This window comes from Cavia porcellus, unplaced genomic scaffold (genome assembly GCF_034190915.1).
Source record: "Cavia porcellus strain 051 isolate PalLab524CR breed Dunkin Hartley unplaced genomic scaffold, mCavPor4.1 scaffold_14, whole genome shotgun sequence".
Taxonomy (NCBI): Eukaryota; Metazoa; Chordata; class Mammalia; order Rodentia; family Caviidae; genus Cavia; species Cavia porcellus.
In genome coordinates, this window is record NW_026947497.1 from 77,389,941 (window position 1) to 77,410,881 (window position 20,941).

Below are 20,941 nucleotides of genomic sequence, written 5' to 3' on the forward strand. Positions count from 1 at the left end.
TCTTGCCCTGGGATGTGACAGCACCATGGGACCTTTGAGGCTTCAACTGTGACCAGAGGCACAGAATTATGTTTCTGCATAACACAGCTGGCCCACATGCAGGATGCTAGGCCTCGGACAAGCCATAATCACAACTTAATGAGGAAATGATTTTTCCCCCAACAGTAACACAGAGTGGTTCTTGACAGATCCCCTTTTTCTTTTTGTAATTGCAGCAGTTGAAATGGTGAACAAAGCCACATAGCAACAAGCACATTCCAGGGATTTGTAGGAGGCCCTGTAATGTGGATGTTGTCCTTAGCTGTCCCCATGTCATGGGTTTTGTAGCCTGAGTGGGCCTCAGTACTTGTGGTGTCGGCTTTTCTCCAGGATCACCTTGGAGAACGCATGCACTGGAGGGTCGGATGGGAATGGGCTCCACCACAGGGCTGGAATTGTCCCTCTCTCCGTGGCACCTGTTCTGTGAGGGCAGCCTTAAGGGTGCTTTGTTGTCTGTTAACATACAAGCATGCTTTCCACCCTGTTATGAGCTGCCCTGGGCCATCCCTCTTCCTTGTTAGGATGTCCTTTCATAGGACTTGAACCTTGGGCACGATCAGCAGATTTGTCCTTCTGCCAGTGAAATTCTGATAGAGGATATTTACTTTCTGTGTCCATGTTTCTAAAAAGTACTAAGGTAAAGATCTCAGGATCTAACTGTGTACGTGGAGGTACACAGTTCCTTTTTGTTTTTGTAATTATGCTTCCAGCCACAGTTGTCTTCTGCACAGACTTTTCCAGGGCCCAGCTCCGTCAGACTGCCTAAGATATTTTTAAATAACCTCACTATCTGTAAGATTCCCTGCCGCCCAAAGAAGTGTCCCTAACTTTGCTTAGGAAAGGATGGATGTAGATATTGTGTTAACTGCTTTGAGCCGAAAAGGGTCAGTGGAAGCGGAGACTGCCGTCAGGAGCCTTCTCCAGAGAAATAAATGTTAAAAAACAAATAAATGAGTTTTTTAAAAACTCCCTTAAATCTTACAATGAAGAAACAAGATTTCTTTTTGTTCCACCTTCATGACTTGCCTTCTATTGGTCAGACAGTGATGCCAAGGCATTTCAGACACTTAGAGTGAATGACTAAACCTGGCTACACCTTCCTGGCCTCTAAAGAGAGCTACCAATATCTCCTAGGAAAGGATCATACAAACTTAGGGTTTGATGGCAATTTATTGTAATTCAATGCAGCCTTTCATTCTGTGCTGGAGAATAGCAAGTCTTCAAGGAATGTTGATGCCCAATGTACCATCCACTGGGTAAAGACAGGAAACCAGGAGAGACAATACCAGGAGAGCATGCTTCTGTCATCATCTGTGGAAAATGCCCTGCAGGCATTGGAGCATCGAGGGAAGCACCCAGGATTCTGGAATTTCATCTCCCCACACTGTGGGCCTATTTCAGCCATTATGGTCTCATTCTTTGGAACCAAAGAGCTGTCCAGGAAAACTACGCTAGCCCGAACTGTGGTCTCATCTAGGAGTGACCAAGTTGGGCTGGGCAAGGAGGTCTGAATGGGACTCTGGCACAGTGGGGGATTGTGACATCATCAGTGATGGCCTGAGTTCACTATTGCTGGTCCTCCGGTCCCAGCTGTTACTGCAAGTCCATTCCTCTACCATGTGTGTGGAGCAGCTAAAATCAGCAGATCCACATGTAACTTGAGGCGACAGACTGGCTCTGGTAATAGCCCCATTTTTTCATTTGGAAAGTGACCTACTAGAATATTGTACTTTCTTTTTGGGTGAAGGGAACAATGGTGTCTAATTTCCTAGGGAAGGTTCCCTTTTTCCAGATAAAAGATTCTTCTTCTAAATGTTCCAGACATGGATGAAAGAGTCCGAGGAAGACCTCGGGGAGGGGGAGAGTGAAAGCTTGTGTCCAACCCCTACTCTGATGAGTTTGGCATAAATCCGGGGGGATTATGTTGGCCACTTCAGAGGTCTTATGGTCACACTAGGCTCCATCCCAGACCCTGAGGTCTAACCATATCTGCCTCACTCTTTTAAACATTGTTATGGGCCTGGGGATGTAGCCTGGGATTTGATCCCTACTATCATAAGCAGACTAGCACACAAACAAATAATGCTTTATTTCTGAATTGATAAGATCAATGTCATGTTTTACTCAAACCCTAATGGGTTGTGTAGGTCAAATAGGTTAACTCATTTATGTATTTATAAATAAGCAAACCTGAACTCAATAAGCATATTTATGTAAATGTGAGGCAAAACTGAATCCACTCCATGAAAGGGGTTGTGGTAGTTCATCCCAGACTAGTGCCTTTGAATTGTAACTATGCATACATAGACTGCAGGCTTAATTTTAGCTAGCTGAACCACCAGAAATGTTAGCAATCTGTCTTCAGATTTCTTTTGCTCTTTCTTTCTACTAAGAACAAACTCTTGAAGTATAGAATCCTCAGTTTTGTGTTCCTTTAAACAGAACTGTGCCTGCTTTATCAGGTAATATTCATTTTGACACAAACTTGTAAGCAACAGCAACAATTTCAAACTGTTTTATCTTGAAGTATTAATTTACATGTGTTGCTATAGATGTACAGTATATATATATAGTTAAGAGACAGGATAAACTTTAGCTAGATGTTTTCATCATAGTTCTTATCACTGTATTGAGACTGGCACTATAAAAACAATCTTTTCAGATTCTGTACCTGAGAAAACATAAAGCCTTCACTCAAATATTTGAAGTCTCATGAAAAAGTCATGTGAACATGTTAATGAATATCCTTTTGTTAAATATTGTAATTTATGCTTTCTCTTTAGGACTCTTTTCCATTTTAAAAATAACCAGGACAATTTTAACAAATGTGCTTCTCTCACACAGTGAGGGTAATTGAGTAATAATTCTGCATTTCACATTCAGTACTACAGCTAGGAAGTGCGGCAATGGTACAGTTGCTACTACATTTACCATCAGACCATATGGTACAATTTACATCCGCCAAGGAGAGTGGCCATTGCACACAGGACAAAACAACAGAGGCTTTTTATTTTATCTTTTGTGGTGCTGAGGAGGGGTTCCAGGGCCTGCTCTATGCTGAGCAAGCCCTTTATCTCTGTGTGCTACCCCCAACCTTAGGCACTGTCTTAAGACTAATCAAGAGACAAAAGTTAAACTTTTAAAATGTGTTTCCTCAGTTATTACTGCATAGCACATACATTTGTCATAGGTACAATTCTCACTTTTACACAAAAAATTCCAAGGTACGTACAACCAAGTCTCAGAGCAGTACACACTCTGGAGGGGAGGTGATCTAGGAGGCAAATGATTATCATGTGATGCCACGCTAAGTGTGACAGAAATATGTGCAAGGTATCACCCAAGTACAGAAGGAGAAACATGCATAACAGCTAGAGTCTGGGATGAGTAAGGAGACAATCACAGGGAAGACCATTTTTGAATTCATTACTGAGCTGATGTAGGAAATACATCCTGATGGTTGAGAAAATACACTGCAGTTATATTGTATGCATTTTAACCTCAGCCCCCCTGCTAACTTGCTGTGGCAATTATGGCATGTTGTTCATCTGTTGAGTCTGTGCTTCATTTTGTCCTCTGTGGAATGGGCACAACAATCTGGCACAGCTCCAGGGGTTAAGTGAGGGTTACACAAGGGTCAGGGGCTTAGAGACAGCACACAATCTGTGGAAAGCCCTTATTTAGTGTCAGCGACTGTGCCAGGAATAACAGAATGAGAGAAACCAAAGGAATATGAAGGACAAAGCACTTTTGTCTTGTTAAAACTGATACATGAGACGAATTCGTATGGAGGGTGGTGGGGAATGGCAAGGGAGTGGACTGATTAGGAGAGAGAAAATTCTGTACCATAAAGGCTCAGGCTAAAGCAGCCGTTGAATTTTAAGGAAAAAGTTCGGATTTGCATTACAGAAAAACAACCCTGGTGCAGTGGAAAAAAGTAGTGCCTGGGAAATTAGTTAAGAGGAAGAGTGGTTAAGTCAAGAGACGTGATAAAGGCTTGGCCAAGGAATCGAGCTAGCGTTCAGATGTGAAAGTCACTTAGGAGACAAAATTGAGGAGAGTTGGTAATAGGTTAGATGGGGGGCAGTGTTTACTTTGGGTGAATTGGCAAGAAGACCGAAGGAAAAGCAGGTTTGGGGATAAGATTTTGGATTTGTCAAGCTTGAAGGGCTGGGGGATGACCAGAATTGGGGCCGAGGCCTGCCACTCAGGAGCTGGAAGTAAGGGTTTTAGATTCCTTAAGATTCAGGCTGGCACTGTGGGAATGTGACAGCATGACACGGGTTGCATGCAGGAAGAGATGCCGGGGTGACTGTGAAGTCCAACATTTAGTAAGAGTCAAAGAAGAAAGCCAGCAAACCAAAGAGGCCGGAGAGGAAGAACGCGATGTAGAAGAAAATGAGCCATGGGAGATGACAGAAATCCACGGAGGAAGTGTTCAAATGCAGAAGTGAGGCCAAGAACTGCCCCTCAGCAATTAGGAAAGGGTGTAAAGGAAATCCACGAACTATTGCTTCCATGAAGTAAAACACAATGGAACAAGAGCTCAGAGTCCTTTTCATAAAGTCCCAGATGTTAGTTGGTATTTAAAGTCAGTCTAGTATTTTAAGTCGCTAGGTGAATCCCAAGAAAGCCTCCACAAATGTGGTCCAGTATCTGGCTTGGTGCACAAGACAGATCTGGTCTGCCTTATAGGGCTTGTTTTTCTAGCCCAGCAAGAAGCCTGGCCACACTGGTACCCTCCACTAACTGTTGGGGGCAGACTGAATGAATGTATGAAAGGCCTGCAGCTGCCAAAGATCTGCCTTAGTAGAGCCCTGGGAGTTCTCAATGCAAGGTTGTTCCCAGGAAGTGGTAGGCCCTTGGGAGCTACCAAAAAAGTAGGTGTTTTGATAAGAACACCAAAGTTGTCAAGTAGCAGGGCTGACTGATGTGGTAGTACTTGCCTGTGTCAGGGAAGACAGTGTTGACATGATGGTAGAGACAACAGGCCTACTCGGGCTGACCTTGTTATCAAATATATGTAACTGTTGGTTCAGTCTCAGATACACTTTTCTTAGTACATTTACTCTATTCCATATTTTCTTCCTTCCTTCCTTCCTTGGTGTGTGAAGATGCCCTGGATAGAGATTCCTGGGGATTGTGCCTAGGGGTTCAAGTATCCTAGGGCAGTGTTTTGAGACAGGCTTTCTCTCAGTTGCTCAAACTGACCTGGAATTGGTAATTTCTTGCCTCAGCCTCCTGAGTAGTTGAGCTGTGCCTGGCCTGTAAATTTGTAAGGCCAAGGATCACTTTAAATGAGTCTTTTTGAACTCCTAGCAGCGCATATTTGTCCACTTGATCCCCAGCTAACAATCCTGGTACTCTCCAGCCTCAGATGATTTGCAATGCAAGGTAACCATGCTTGGACTGTCAACCGGGTGTGACATAAACCTTCCCAGAAAAATGTCCTACTGATACCTTCCAAACTTCTCCTGGGAGGGTGAACTTTCAGAGGAGGTTTTAGGGTAAGCAGTAGACAGCCAATGATACTACCCTTGGTCTGGGGCTTCTAATGCCCAGTCCTCTCCCTGGGGAACTTTAGGGTGAGGTCTACTGTAAAGGGCAGAGCTGGACTAAGGTCTCTTCTGGCATCCTAAACATGGAGGTGATGCCATTCAGATCCTGCAAATGAGTGGGTATTGGTGGGGGACACAGGACGAGGGTGATTTTACTACTTCCTCCTTCCTTCTTGGGGGGCATCGATGGGGAGAGGTGGCTTGGGACGCAGCAAGTGCCTCGACACCCCTTCCAGCCGCTCCCCGCAGCTCAAGCCTGCCTGCTCCCCGGTCGTCGCGGGGGCGCAGCGCCCAGAGGCGAGGAGGGATGTCCCTTGGCGCCCCCACCCTGCCCGACTCCGGCGGGGCGGCGCGACGATGGCGGCGCGCGAAGGGCGGCAGCGCCCGCCCTGCCCCGTGTCCCCCGCTCCGCCCGCGCCCGCGCCCCCGCCCGGGGATCCCCGCGCCCGGGGAAGCCCCGCGCCCGCCGCCGCGGCCGTCCCCGTCCCTCCGCCTCCGAGCCCCGGGGCAGCCTCCTCGGGCCGCGCCGGGGCCGCCCGCACTGCGCATGAGCGGGAGCCCGGCGAGCCCGTGAGAGGAGCCGCCGCCGCCGCCGCCGTCCATTCGCTGCGGAGCCGGAGGAGGAGGGGAGAGGCCTGGAGGACACCAACATGGTGAGGCACTGCGGCCGCCCGCCGCCCGCCGCCCGGGCCGCGCCGCCGCGCACCCGGCCGGCCCGCCCGCCCTGCGCCCCGCGGCGACCCCGTCGCCCCGAGCGCGGCCCGCGGCCTCTGCCCGCCTTTTCCTTCCTCCTTCGCCCTTTCCCGCCCGGCCGCCGCCGCTACGCGAGAGCCGAGGAGGCGGAGCGGAGCCAGGCCTAGTCGGGAGCCCGGAGTGTGGGGCGCGGACGCGGGAGCCGGGGGGCGTTGGGCGGGGGAGGGGCAACGGCCCGGCCTGCGGGCCCCCGCGCCCCCATTGTGTCCGGCCGGCGCCGGTCCCGGGCCAGGGTTCCGGGTGAGGGGCCTCCCTCCGCCCGGCCGGGAGAGGAAAGACTTCGCCGCGCTCCTCTCCTCCTCGGCGGCGGCGCCGGCACCGAAAGTGTCCGGGCAGTTGCGCTGGGGCGCGGTATCAGCCCCTTCCTTTGCTCCATCCTCTCCTGCTGCGTCCCGTGCAGCGGAGAGAGGAGTTTCTCCGGCCAGTTGGTGGAGGTTATATTTACCTCTGGGCTGCAGGCTGGGGAGACCGCTGAGCTGGACGCGGGGCGGGGGAGGGGGGGCTTACGGAAGTGCAACCTGTTCTCATTTCAGAAAATTAGCGAAAACACACTTAGGGACTTTAGAGTACTTATTTTATTTGCTTGGGAGGGAGGAGTAATTACTTTATTATAGCAGTTAGGGACCATTTGCGATTAAAAAAAATAGTTTGTAAAGTTACTCCTCTTTGGTTTGGAAGCGGGGAGGAGTCTCTTTATGTTTAAGGACCCTTACAGTCGAGTTGTTTCTTTGGGAATTACACACCTGACTCTGTTGGGCACTCTTTGTTTTTCAGAAGCGATGTTTGGCATCATACGGTCTGAGCTTGAGTGGAATTCCATGCAGGTTACAGTATGAATAGTAAAAATGATGTCCTTTTGCTCAGGGGCAAAGAGAGGCCTCTTTCAGGAGGGTGTACATGTGTGCCTGTGTCACAGGAATGCCCCAGTGTCTCTGGTTTTCGTAGATTATTTTTGCTGACTGATACTTCTTGGCCCAAACCTGGCAGTATTTTGCTGTCATACTGTGTGGATATGTGGCCTGTTTTGCCACATGTTCAAGATTTTTGTTCTGTGCTAAGTTCCATGAAATTTTACAATTTTTGTAGAAAACTTTCCAGTAAAGTGTAGGTTAATCTTTGGACTGATAATACCCTGTTAAAATTCCAAGATCCACCAAGGAGTCTCAACAGTTTCAAATTTCTTACATATTTAAATAGTCATAACAGAGTTTTTAAACTCTTGGCATGTAGATAAATATTATCAAGCTTGAAGTGATGAAGTGAGTTCCCTAGTAAACAGAACACTGAAACGTGTGATGTTCAGGACAGTCTCCACATCACTGCATTCCCTACAATGGAGGGGCCCGATGATCATCAGTTGTTCAGGAATTCAGATTGAATTGGAACTTATAAGTTTTTATCCTTTTAGTTAATATTAAATTAGGTAGTTTTGGAATTTAACTGTAAGTCATATAGTTATACCAGTGTTGACAAAGTATTTTTTTTAAATTAAAAAAAATTTATAAAGCCAAATTTTGTTCCCTAACAAATCACTGATTTAAACACTTTTTGTAGCTGAACTCTTCATGTTGGTCCCTAGCATTGTCTTGTTGTAGGCTCTGGTTTGATAAGGGACTCATTTGAGCCTATAAGAATTTTGTAGTTAAGGTATTTCATTACAAGCTTAAAATTTGTTTTTCCTTACAGTTTTTGAGTTAATGTTACTTTTTTGGTGTGAGTAGAGGGACCTGTTTCCACAGTACATGTTGTTAATTGTAGGACAGACTTAAATCATGGGCTGTCTTAAATATTTTCTATAACAACAACAAAAAAAATCTTACTGCTTTTGGAGCAGTTAACATTCTCACAAACATCAGAGACCATGCAAGACCATACTATGTTGTTTTTGAAAACCTTTTAAAAAGTGTTCAAAACTTATTTTCTTGCATGTAAGATGACAGAATTGGATTTGATGATCTTTAAAGTTCTACCCAGCCTAACAGTTTCATAATAATAATTTCTAATCAATGGGTGAGATGTATATAGATTATATCATCTACTGGGTTTTAATGAACTCAGCAGCAGAACCTTTAGACCTGAAATGGCCTCAAAGATCATCTAATTTACTACTTCTCCCTGTTGCAGAAGAAATTGATGGTCAGAGAGATTTTGAAGTTTGAGTTCTCCTAAGTTCTCAAGTAACAAAGCACGTTAAGTAACAAAATTCAGATTACTGTTTTTAGTTGCCTTTTAAAAAAATGTATGGATTTAGAAATTTAAGATTACATTTTCTACAAAATCAGAATTTACAAATCCAGATGTGTACATCTCTTCCAGGTTGTCTGTTTAGGACTTACTACACATTTATTTGCATATCTACAAGTAAAGGGCTTTAATTTATTTCAATATTTATATACTAAACTTACGCTACATGCCAGTGTTTAGGCATTGAGAACATGTGTGTGTCAGTGAACTGACAAATCCTTGGTTACATTTTAATTGGGAAAGACAAACAGTGAACAGTTGGTAATTTTGTTACTTACCGTGTTATAAAGTATTCAATGCTATGGGTAGTGGTGGGAAGGAGACTGGAAGTGCTGGAGTAGTATGGAAGCAGAGCTGCAAAATGGTTTCTGTGGCTTTGACGAAGTGAGTTTTGAATAGACTGGAAGATGAGTGAATAAGCCATGCAGGAATATGGTGGGATGTCTGGTGTACTGGCAGATGCCTGCAGTCCCAGCATTCGGAGGCTAGGCAGGAGGGTGTATTCTAGCCCATCCTAGGCTATTAGTGACTTAGCAATTTAATGCGACTGTCTCAAAAATAAAAAGGGTGGGGAATGTAGCTCAGTGCAAAGGCCTTGAGTTCAACCCTCAGTAGCAGGGTGGAGGGGTTGGAAGAGAGTTTGAGGAACAGTGAAACTAGTGTGGCCGGAGTTGTGTGTGAGTGTGTAGAGGGAACCAGCGGTGTGGCTGAGGGGCTGTTTCAGTGGTAAAGTGAGAGTAGGCCTGAGAGTGGTCATTGTAAGGGTCATTGGAAAGCCACTAACAGATTCTGAAGTATGACAGTCCTTGTTTCTAATGTCACATGCCACCCTATTTATTGTAATATTATAAATAATTGTTTTTATTTGTTATTTTTTGGTACTGGGAATTGAACTCAGGACCGTGTGCTTGCTAGGCAGGCTCTGTGCTGTTGAGCTATATCCCCAAGCCTAGATAATTGTTGTGGGAGACAAGACCCTTTGTAGTTTTCTTAAACCATGCAGTTTATACATTGGGTTTTGAATTTTAGGATGATTGGCTAATGTCCAGTAAAAACTTGATGGCCACCACCTAGCCACACTTGGGTTAATAGAAACAGCACAAGATCTCTTTCATAGATCACTGAATATGTTGAATATGATCTGGAGGTAGTAGGTGGTTTAATGACTATATGCAAGAAACATGGGCCTTTGGGGAGAAAGGCGATTAACATTTATTGAGAACATAATATGTTAATTAGTTTACAAATATTTAATCTCCATTCCCACCTTTGAAATAGGAGTTATTGCTACACTTTTAGCATATCTGGAAAGTTAGAGTTAGCATTCTAAATAATTTGGACCAAAGTAAAGTGCTGATAATGCGACAGAGCTGCAGAGTGGAAGCATGGTCTCCGGCTATACTAAATCTTCCCATCAATCCTACCTACTTCTTTGGCTTTTTTTCTTATAACTTAAGTAGCACCATGTCAGAATAGGTTTGTGATTTCTGATTAGATTCATTCTGGTTTTCTCCTCAGCATGTCATCAAATAGCAACCTGGTTGCTTCCTGTCAAATGATCTGATGTATACATTAAGTATGAATTGAAAGTTAAAATTTTTTTAGTGTATAAGTAGCAGAGCTCATTTGAGTGAAATGGCTGTTTTGACTGTATCCTCATAGGTTAGGTAAATCATAAAAAAAAATATGGGAGAAAACCCTCCTTTAAATTTCAATATGTGGTGTTCAAGTTGCAGTGGGATTAGCCATGACATTCGATGATGAGAAATAGTTCCAAATGGGATTCAGTTGCTTGTGGGCAGAGACAAGCTCTTGAATAGCCAACTGACTATCAGTGAGGAATTACCTAGCTCACCTGGCCACTTTTAGTGTGTACACCTGCAGAAGAAAAGAAAAGCACAAGGGATCAATACTTGGTTGAATTTATTTTGTATGATTAGTACTATTCCAGGTCACAGAGTGGTTAGTGGTTAGGCTTGTCTACAATGTAAAAATTTTAAGAGAGATTTACTTTAAAATAGTTCTTTTCTAAAGAATTCTATTGAATTATACTTTTGAACTCCTTAATACTGAGCACACGGGTAAGTTGTTATATTAGGGTATTTTCATTTCACATATTTAGAGTGCTTATTATTCAAAGGATCTTAGTATTTCTATTTAGGATATGAGTAGATACCAAGTTTTAGAATTACTTTTTTTTCCCTTCAAGGATTATCCTTTTTATAAAATAAATACTGCACACTGTTGAGTGCTGGCCATACACATGGAGCTTTAAGCATCTCATTTCTTTTATGTTTTGTTTGCCTTAGCAATCGTCTTGTTAGTTGGAGATTTCCATGTTTATGGAGAGAGGAGAACAAATGATTTACTGAGATGGGTCTCTTCCTATGCTGCCCAGGATGATCTGTGTGTAGTTCCTGGGCTCAAGTGATCCCTCACCTCTTCCTGCCTCCTGAGTACGAGGTGGGAATGTGGGTGCAAGCCACTATGCCTGGTTTGGAAAGCAAATTTAAGTTAGCTACTTCTGACTCTGTTAGTTTAAACAATAGTTTGGAAGAATCAGTTGAAATAGGGCTAAGACAAGTAAAATTTTAGGAGGTTATTTCTTGTTAGCATAGATAATTAAGAATTAAAGAACTTAATAACTTTTTTCAATAGTACTGGAAATTTAACCCAGAGCTTTGCACTGAACTCCTAGCCCTTTATTTATGTAGTTTTAGGATTGTTTGTTTTTTTGGGGACAGGGTTTTACTGTGTAGTTCAGGCTGGCCTTGAACTTACCGGTAACTTACTGAGACTGGTCTCAAATTCTCAGTGATTCTGCCTCAGCCTCTTGTTTGCTGGGATTACAGACCACCATGCCTGGCCTAGTTTTTAGTTTTTGAGACAGAGTCTCCCTGTGTAGTCTAGGCTGGCCTTGAACTCATTACATAGCCCAGGCTGTCTTTAAATGCACAACAATCCTGCCGCAGTCTCCAGAGTGCTGGGGTCACAGGCATGCATCACCACACTGAGCTCTTTTTTTTTTTGCATTTAAAAATTTTTTTTATCGGTAACATTTTAGTTATACATAATAATATTCATCATAGGGAATTTGTACCTGTATGTGATACATATTTTTTAAAAAACTATTGTATATTGATCTGTTTCTTTTTTAAATTAAGTTTGTTGGTACATTTTAGGTATATATAATGATCACATTCATCATAGGAAATTTGTACCTATTCATGATATAACTTGATTCTTTATTCCTCTGATCTCCTACCCTACCTTCAATCCAACTTCCCCTCTCTATTTATAAAAGCTTTGTTTACATATTTTCCTTTTCTTGTTTTTTTTCTTTTCCCTGCCTTCGTTTTCCCCCCTCCCTAAGTTTCTTGCATTGAAATTACAGAGAAACACTGGAGATTTTACATGTGTATGTCCTATTTATTTCACTTCAGTATATGGTCTCAAGCTGCGTACCTTTATCTTAAAGTGTCTCAGGTATATCCTTAATGACTCCATTGTGTTTTTAAAAAATCTTTTTTTGGGGCTGGAGGTTTAGCTCAGCGGCATAAGCGCCTGCCTTGCAAGCAGGCAGTCGTGAGTTCGATCCCCGGTACCGATAAAAAGGAAAAAGACAAAAAAAAAAAAAAAAAATCTTTCTTTTATTCATTTGTCAGTTGATGGCATTTAGGCTGTTTCCAAGATTTAGCTATTATTTAAACTATGCTGTTATAAGCATGGGTATGTAGGGACTGGGGATTTAGCTCAGTGGCATAAACACCTGCCTTGCAAGTGTGCAGTTGTGAGTTCGAGCCCTAGTACCAGGAAAAAAAAAAAAAAGCATGGGTGTGTAAATGTTGCTGTGGCTGATGCTTTTAATTCTTTCAGACAATACCAAGAAGGGGAATGGCTGGGTCAAGTGGGACTTCTAATTTTAGTTTTTCACGGAATCTCCACACTGATTTCCACAGTGGTTGCACAGTCTGCATTCCCACCTACAGTGGAAAAGGGTTCCTTTTTCCCTGCAACCTCCCCAGCACTTGTTATTGCTTGATTTCTTTATAATAGCCATTCTTGCTGGAGTGAGTTGGAATCTCAGTGTTGTTTTAATTTGCATCGTTTGAGGAACCAGTGATGTTGAACATTTTTTCCTAAATTTATTTGTTGTATCTAATTCTTCATCTGAGAAGTGTCTTTCAGATGCCCATTTTGGGTTGGGTCTTTAAATTTGGAGAGTCTGGTTTTTTTTCAGTTTTTATATTTTAGATATTAGTCCTTTGTCTGACCGAGGAACAACTGTCTTGACTCTTCTGTGTTGGTGGTTCCTCTTGCTGTGCAAAAGCTTTTTAATAAAATGAGGCCCCTGTTGATTCTTTGTGGTATTTCCTATGCAATTGGGGTTTTGTTCATAAAGTCTTTGCCTCACAAAGTCAGTGTCTTCAAGAGTTTTACCTGTTCTATCTCCCAGCAAAGTTAGTGTTTTTGTTCTAATGTTTAGATTTTTGATCCATTTCAATTTTAGTCTAATGCGTGATGAAAGATATGGGTCTAGTTTTAATCTTCAGCATCTGGTAAGATTTGATTTTCCAGTATCATGTATTATACAGGCTATTTTTCTTCCAGTGAAGGAATTTAGCTCCTTTGTGGAAGGTGGCTGTATGTCCAGAGTTGTTTCTGCATCTATAATCTGTTCCATTTATCCTTGGGCCTGCTTTCTTTCTTTCTTTTTTTTTTTTTTTTTTTGATCTTTTTTTTCTCACTCTGCAGTTCAGGCTGGCCTTGAGCTCATTTTGTAGCCCAGGCTGGTCTCGAACTCACAGTGATCACAACTCACACTGGTCACAAACTCCTCCTGCTTCTGTCATCTGAGTGCTGAGGTTACAAGCATAAGCCACTGTACCTATCTTACCATGCTGCCTTTATTACAATAGTCTCTTTTTTTTTTACCAGAGATTGAATGCACAACCCCGTACTTGCGGGACAGGCACATAGGTTGCTGAGCTAAACCCCTGGCACCATGCTGTTTTTAGATTTATTTATTTTAGGTTTTTTGAGACAAAATCTTGGTCTGTAGTCCAGGTTGATCTTGAACTCACTGTGTATCCCAGGTTGGCTTTGAACTCAGGGCAATCCTCCTGTCTCACCCTGCTGAGTGCTAGGATTACAGGCATGTGCCCCCACACCCAGTTTGCCATGTGGTTTTTATTATAGTAGCTTTGTGATATAATTTTTTGGTATCAGAAATTGAAATCATAACTTCATGCTTGACAGGCAGGTACTGTGCCACTGAGCTATACCCCTGGCTATAACATAATTTTAAGTCATGGATTGTGATGCCCCCTGCCTTGCTTTTGTTGCCCAGAATTGCCTTTTCTAGTCTAGGTCTCTGATTCCAAATGAACTTCAGGATTGTTTTTTCTATTTTTGTGAATACACTGTTGGAATTTTAATCAGGGTTGCATTAGATTTGTATTAACAATTTTTGGAAGTATGGTCATTTTCACCTTGTGGTTTCTTCCTACCCAAGAAAAAGGGATATTGATTTTCTTTCTTTCTTTTTTTTTAGGGGATATTGATTTTCTGATGTTCTCTTCAATCTCCTTTTTCAGAGTAATTTTCAAGTAGAGGTCTTTTACTTCCTTTGTTAGATTGATTCATAAGTTTTTCTTTTTCCTTTCCTTTTCTTTCTTTCTTTTTTTTGGTGGTATTGTTTGTGAAAGATGTAGTTTCCCTAATTTCTCTCTCAATGTGTTTGTTATTTGTGTACAGGAAGGTTGTTGATTTTTGAGTGTTGACTAATAATTTAACTTCTTTTTTATCTTATTTTATTTCTTTCTTTTGTCTAGTTGCTCTAGCTAATGTTTCTTCCAGAGCTATATTGAAGAAGAGTGGTGGCAATGGATATCCTAGTCTTACTCTTGATTTTAGAGTGAAAGTTTTCAGTTTTTGTCTATTTAGTATGATGTTGGCTGTTGGTTTGTCATGGATGTCTTTTATCAGATTGAGTTAAAGACCATCTGTTTCAGTTTCCTGTATGGTTTTTATACTGAATGAGTGTTGGACTTTGTCAAGTGTTTTCTGCATCTATTGAGATGATCATATGGTTTTTGTCCTTGGCTTTGTTTGTATGGTATATTATGTTTATGAATTTGCGTATATTGAATTGTCCCTGCATCCCTGGTATGAATACTATTTGCTCATGGTGTATAATGGTCTCGATGATTTGTTGCATTGTGTCTGTCATCTTAATGAGGATTTCTGCATCTATGTTCATTAGATTGACCTTTAATTCTCTTTTTTGGTTGGATCGTGTTTTTGGTAGCAGGATAATGCTTACTTCCAGGGACGAATTTGGGATTATTGCTTCCCTTTTAGTTTCATAAAGAGTTTGAGAAATAGTGGCATTAGATCTTTTCTAAATTTCTTGTAGAACTCAGCAGTGAATCCAGGAGGCCTGGGCTTCTCTTTGTAGTAGGTTTTTAATTACATCTCCAACTCGATTCACTGATACTGGTTATTTAGAATTTCGTATCTTTTTGATTCAGCTTTGGTAATTCATATGTATCTAGGAGTCTGTCCATTTCTTCTGTGTTTTCCATCTTATTAAAATATAGATTCTTGAAGTAGGTATTACTGACCTTGTGGATTTCATCTTTTTCATTCCTAATTACATGGACCTGGGTCTTTTTTTTTTCTCTTTCTTTCTTTCTTTCTTTTTTTTTTTTTCCTTTGGATAAAGTTGGCTAAAGGTTTGCCAGTTATATTTAATCTTTGAAAGAATTAGCTCTTTGGGGCTGGGGATTTAGCTCAGTGGCATAAGCGCTTGCCTTGCAAGCGTGTGGTCATGAGTTCAATCCCTGTAAATTCAATACCGGTAAAAATACAAAAAAAGAATAAGCTCTTTGACTTATTGGTTCTTTCTATTGTTTTCTTAGTCTCCATTACATTAATTTCTGGCCTGAACTTTATAATTTTCTCTCTCCTATAAGCTAGGGTTTTATTTGCTTTTCTTTTTCTGGAAGCCTGAGGTTCAAAGTTAGGTTCTTTATTTGAGCTTGCTCTATTTTTCTGATATGGGTATTCACCACTAGTATATATTCATTGCCCTCATAGGACTTTCACTGTGTCCAATAAGTTTTGGTAGGTATAGGCATTATTGTTTAATTGTGTAAACTAATTTCTTCTTTAATTTCCTCTTGACTCATTGGTTGTTCAGAAGGGTGTTACTTAATTTCCTTGTGTTTATGAATTTCTTGTGGCTTCTTTTGCCAATTTCATTGCACTGTGATCTGATAATATACATGGGATAATTTCAATTCTTTTGCATTTACTTAAGCTTATTCTATGAGTTAGTATGTGATCTGTTTTGGAGACTCTCCTGTGTGCAGTTAAGAATATGTGTTCTGATATTGTGGGGTAGAACACTGTAGACATTGACTAAGTGCATTGTTCAAGAGTTTGGTTCAGTTCTGGTATTTCTTGTGATTTTTTTTTTTTTTTTTTGGTCTAGTTGGGCTTTTGTAACAGTGGGGTATTAAAAACCCTCCCATTGGAATTGTATTAGTGCTTATTTTTCATGTTCCTTAATATGTTTTATATAGTTGGATGCACGTATATTTGATGCATATATAGGAAATGTTCTCTCTCTCTCTGTGATCAGGATTTGAAATAATCAAAAAATGTATGCAGTATTTTCACTGGACATAGTGGCACCTCTCTGTGTCTCAGCACTCTGAAGGCTAAGGCAGGTGTAGACTGAGGCAGGAGGGTTGCTTTGAGTTTGAGCCCAGCCTAGAAATCGGATTGCCCGTGACGTCTTGGCATAACTGGAGTCCAAACTATCAGGTTTTTTTTTTTTTTTTTTGGCAGGGCATGATCTTTTACGCTTTATGCTGTTGGAAATTGAGTAGCTGTAGCTTCTTCTTAAAATTTATTGGTATTACTCCAGATACTGGAAATTTATACTTATACCAGTTAAAATAGTTGGCAATTATTTATTTCATACAGTTTTTAAAAAATAACAAAATGAGACGTGACTTCCCTAATGGTCAGAGCCATCACTGTGGTAGCAATAGGTTAGCATATTCAAAGCGTCTCAGTTTTAATGGAGAACACACAGGGTGAGATTTTTTTTTTTTTTTTTTTTTTTTTTTTTGGTACTGGGGATTGAACTCACAGCCTCATGCTTGCCAGACAGGCGCTTACACCGCTAAGCTAAATCCCTGGCCCACATGCTGAGATTTTTAATATGTAATTTTAAATAGTAACATTTATGAAAAGGAAGTGTTTGGACATCAGATCAGACTCCTGAGAATAAACCTATCTGATATTGCCAGAGACAGGGTTGATTTTATTTTTTTTTAAAACAGGGTCTTGCTAATAGTTCAGGTTGGCCTTAAACTCACTGTTAGTCCGGGCTGGCCTTGAACCCACAGTGATGCTCCTGCCTCAGCCTTCCTAGTGCTGGGATAACAGGTGTGTGCTGCCTCTTCTGACCAGGGTTGGTTTTTAGTATATGAGTTTGCATAGCTTTGTTTTTACTTTGTGATAGGTGGAAATAGTAATATCTTTGATGGTCTTTTCCTTGAGATTCTTGGAAACTTTATGAATATGTGCAGCAAATATTGTTTATGGAAAGATGAATGAGACCTGGGTGTGTGGGAGCTTTTTGTGCTTGTCTCATTCTGCTAAACAACGTGAGTGCCTTCACTGTCTCTGTGTGTTTTTCTTTCTTTCTTTCTTTTTTTTTTTTTTTGTCTTTTTCATTTTTATCAGTACCAGGGATCGAACTCACGACTGCCTGCTTGTAAGGCAGGCACTTAGGTCGCTGAGCTAAATCCCCAGCCCCTTGTGTGTGTTTTTCTCATCTATCCAGTCAGGGAGTTAAGGATTGTGATCTGTTGATTTGGGCCAGATCATAGATTCTGGGATTCTCAAATGTGTTTTTTCTTTTCTTTTCTTTTCTTTTTTTTTTTTTTTTTGATACTGAGGGTCAAACTCATGACCTCACACTTGCCAGACATGTGCTTATACTGCTGAGCTAAATCCTTGCCCCTCAATATGTGTCTTAAACCATAGAATACCTGTTAACGTATGCTGTTCTCAAGTATTTTCTTTCTCATTAGTATAGTAGCTAGTGTAAGAGGAACCCAGTTATTTTGCTGAGAAGACTGTATTAGGGGAGGAGGCCGAAATTGCGCAGGAGACCTAACTTGGGTGTCAGAGGAGGGCAGATGTCATTCTTGGTGCTGGAAGGAAGGGAGGGGCTCATTACTTTGCTTTGTGTTCGGTTGAGATGAGAAGTAAATCCTTGTCAACCTGGGATGGATGAAAACAGTATTATAACAAAAGGGTTTTTTGAAGAGAGCAAGGAATGGCCTCTCTTAAGTTCAGTTTGGGAGAAAGAGGTGATTTCTTCAGTAGAAAGGGGAAAGGGTAATTCTACTGTAAAGTTGTAAATATGAGGAAATTCTAGTGATAATTATATAGTTCATGAATACCAAGAAAAATGTAGGATACTGATACTCTGTTGCTTCCTTTTATTTGTTGAATATGGCAGAAAAGGGCTGGGGATATGACTCAGTGGTAGAGCTCTTACCTTGCGTGCATAAGCCCCGGGGTCCAGTTCCCAGCCACATAAGTAGTGGTGTATGCCTGTAATCCCAGCGTTTGGGGGGCTGAAGCAGGCGGGTTGATGCAAGTTTGAGACCAGCCTGGGCTACACAGTGCATTCAAGATCAGCCTGAACTGCATAGTGAAACCCTATCTCAAAAAGACAAATAAGCAAACAAAACTAAAATTAAAAACAACCCACAAAAGACAGAAAAACAGCACAGATAATACACCATGCCCTTAAGGATCTTTGGTACGCCTGTTAATCTCATTGTTTTCCAAGTCTTTCAACTGACTGGCTAAATAGTGTCACTTCTCTCCTCCCCCTCCTGACCCTCCCTCCTGGAGCGTGAGCTGTCAGGGTACTGAGAGTAGCAGGGCTTCCCCTCTAGAGCCTTTATCCTGCACCTGGTCCTCGTGTTGTTCCTTAGGAGAAATGCAGGGCGGGCGAGTGTCGTTAGCCCTGGCTAGTTTCTTTTTCCAAAACTACTACGTGTTGCAGGATTTTTAGAAAAATTATTATTAGGTCAAAAATAAACCTTAAGCTAAAATGTTCTAATGTTTTATGAGGAAAAATATTATATGAGAATGATTAACCAGCCATAAAGAAAAACTCAGTCTTATGTGATTTTACATAGAGTTTCAGTTTATTTTCTGGTTTCAATAGAACAAGTTGAAATCATCGCAGAAGGATAAAGTTCGACAGTTTATGATCTTCACACAATCTAGTGAAAAAACTGCAGTAAGTTGTCTTTCTCAAAATGACTGGAAGTTAGATGTTGCAACAGATAATTTTTTCCAAAATCCTGAACTTTATATACGAGAGAGTGTAAAAGGATCATTGGACAGGAAGAAGTTAGAACAACTATACAATAGATACAAAGGTGAGTGTTTGCGTGTGATGTTAAATATTTCTGAAGTTATGGGTGTGTGAGAAATTAAATACTACATAAAATATAAGCTGGGTGGGTGTGTCTAGCAGAGCTCTATAGTTTGAGAATTATTTCAGGAGATCTGAGAGCAGAAATCATTTCCTCTTTTCACTAAAATCACATCTTGATATATCGCTTCCTTTTTTTTCCCTCTCCCATTATCCAATTTGAGACTAGAAGATCAGGGGTTACCACGTTCCCCTCCCCTTCTTGTGATACCAAGGGTTGAACCCAGGGACTTTGCACTGAGCTACTTTCCCGGCCCTATTTTTATATTTTATTTTAAAGACAAGGTTTCCCTAAGTATATGTTGGGGCGGGGGGCTTAAATTTGGTGATCCTCCTATCTCAGCCTCCCAAAATACTGGGATTGTGAGTGCCACCATGCTTGGCTACCTCCCCTCAATTTTGTAAAATTCTACTGAACCGATTTTTTTTTTTTTTTTTTTTTTTTGAGACAAGGTCTCACTGTGTAGTTCAGGCTCACCTTGAACTCACTGTGGAGCCCTCAGGCTGACCTCAGACTCATGGTGATCTTCCTGCCTCAGCCTCCTAAGTATTGGAATTACAGGCTTGAGCTACCATTGCCAGGCCCTGCTATACCAGATTTTATTTTATTTTACTTTTTTGGTACCAGGGATTGAACTCATGACCTCATGCTTGCCAGGCAGGCACTTACACTGCTGAGCCAAATCCCCAGCCCTTGTACCAGATTTTAATAAAATTTGAGTAATGCCTTTTAAAAGAATTATCGAATAATTACAGAATTAAGCTTTTTTTCTTCTTTTGTTTGTTGAGACAGAGTCTCACTTTGTAGTTCAGGCTGTCCTTGAACTCATGTAGCCCAGGCTGGCCTCAAACTTCTGGCAGTCCTTCTGCCTTAACCTCCCCAAATCTGGGATTATAGGCATCTGCCACCTTACCTGGTTAACATACACTTTTTAAAAATTAAGCACAGCTAGGTGAGTGGCACATGACTGTAATCCTAGATACTTGGGAGGCTGATATAGAAAAATTATTAAATTTGGGGCCAGCCTGGGTAACTTAGCCAAATCCTGTTTTTAGAAAGGTCCCTGGGCTCAATCCTAAAAAATAACACAACAAAGGGCCAGGGATGTAGTTCACTGATAGAGCACTTGGCTTGCACATGTGAGAGGCCCTGGGTTGAATTACCAGTACTCTTCAAAAATAAAAATGTGTAATAAGTAACTAAACAAAAAATTAATAGCTTTTCTATCTATATTCACCAAAGTTAGTAACCAACATTTAGTAGACAGAGGTGAATCTTTCATGTCTTTATGTTCATATAAATATGTGTGTGTATATATATATGTATAATTTCAGCTTTTTTCTGAAAATTTTATTCATAATTGATACACCAAAATAAAATGTTTTATTGCTAGAGTTACTGCCAGATAACTTTTAGAAAGATATTAGCAAGTCATTTTATTTATTCATGTATTTATTTATCTTGGTACCGGGAATTGAACCAGCGCTGTGCCACTGAGCTACATGCCTAACCCCAAGTCATGTTTTATTTTTTACAACTTAGATATATGTGATTTTATTTGTGTAGTATACAGTTTTTTCAGTAGTATAACTATCTTAACTATATTACATATACATATGCATGTGTATACATATATATACATACATATACGTACATTCTTTGAGCTTCTTACACTAGTGAGCCCCGCAAGTCATATTTGATAGTACTGTTCACTTCCTTCTCCTTGTATATATCATTATTTTGAAATTTCTGATTTTTTTCCCTTTAAACAACAGGTATAGAGGCTTATATTAAGATAGAATTGTA

The 20,941-nt window shown here is 41.1% G+C and overlaps 1 protein-coding gene across 3 annotated transcripts in view; it reads left to right on the forward strand.

Moving 5' to 3' along the window:
• The first annotated feature begins 1,609 nt into the window (after nucleotides 1-1,609).
• Nucleotides 1,610-20,941, forward strand: part of Dcun1d1 (defective in cullin neddylation 1 domain containing 1) — a 38,788-nt gene continuing 19,456 nt past the window's right edge. The window contains exons 1-2 of one of the 3 annotated variants that reach the window (XM_063224376.1): nucleotides 1,610-1,719; nucleotides 18,862-19,078. In XM_063224376.1, coding sequence (XP_063080446.1) covers nucleotides 18,904-19,078 — 175 coding nt within the window. In that variant the 5' untranslated portion in view covers nucleotides 1,610-1,719; nucleotides 18,862-18,903. Of the gene's footprint in view, nucleotides 1,720-6,072; nucleotides 6,251-18,861; nucleotides 19,079-20,941 lie in introns of those variants that run through there. The other 2 variants (XM_063224375.1, XM_063224377.1) reach the window with 2 other exon arrangements.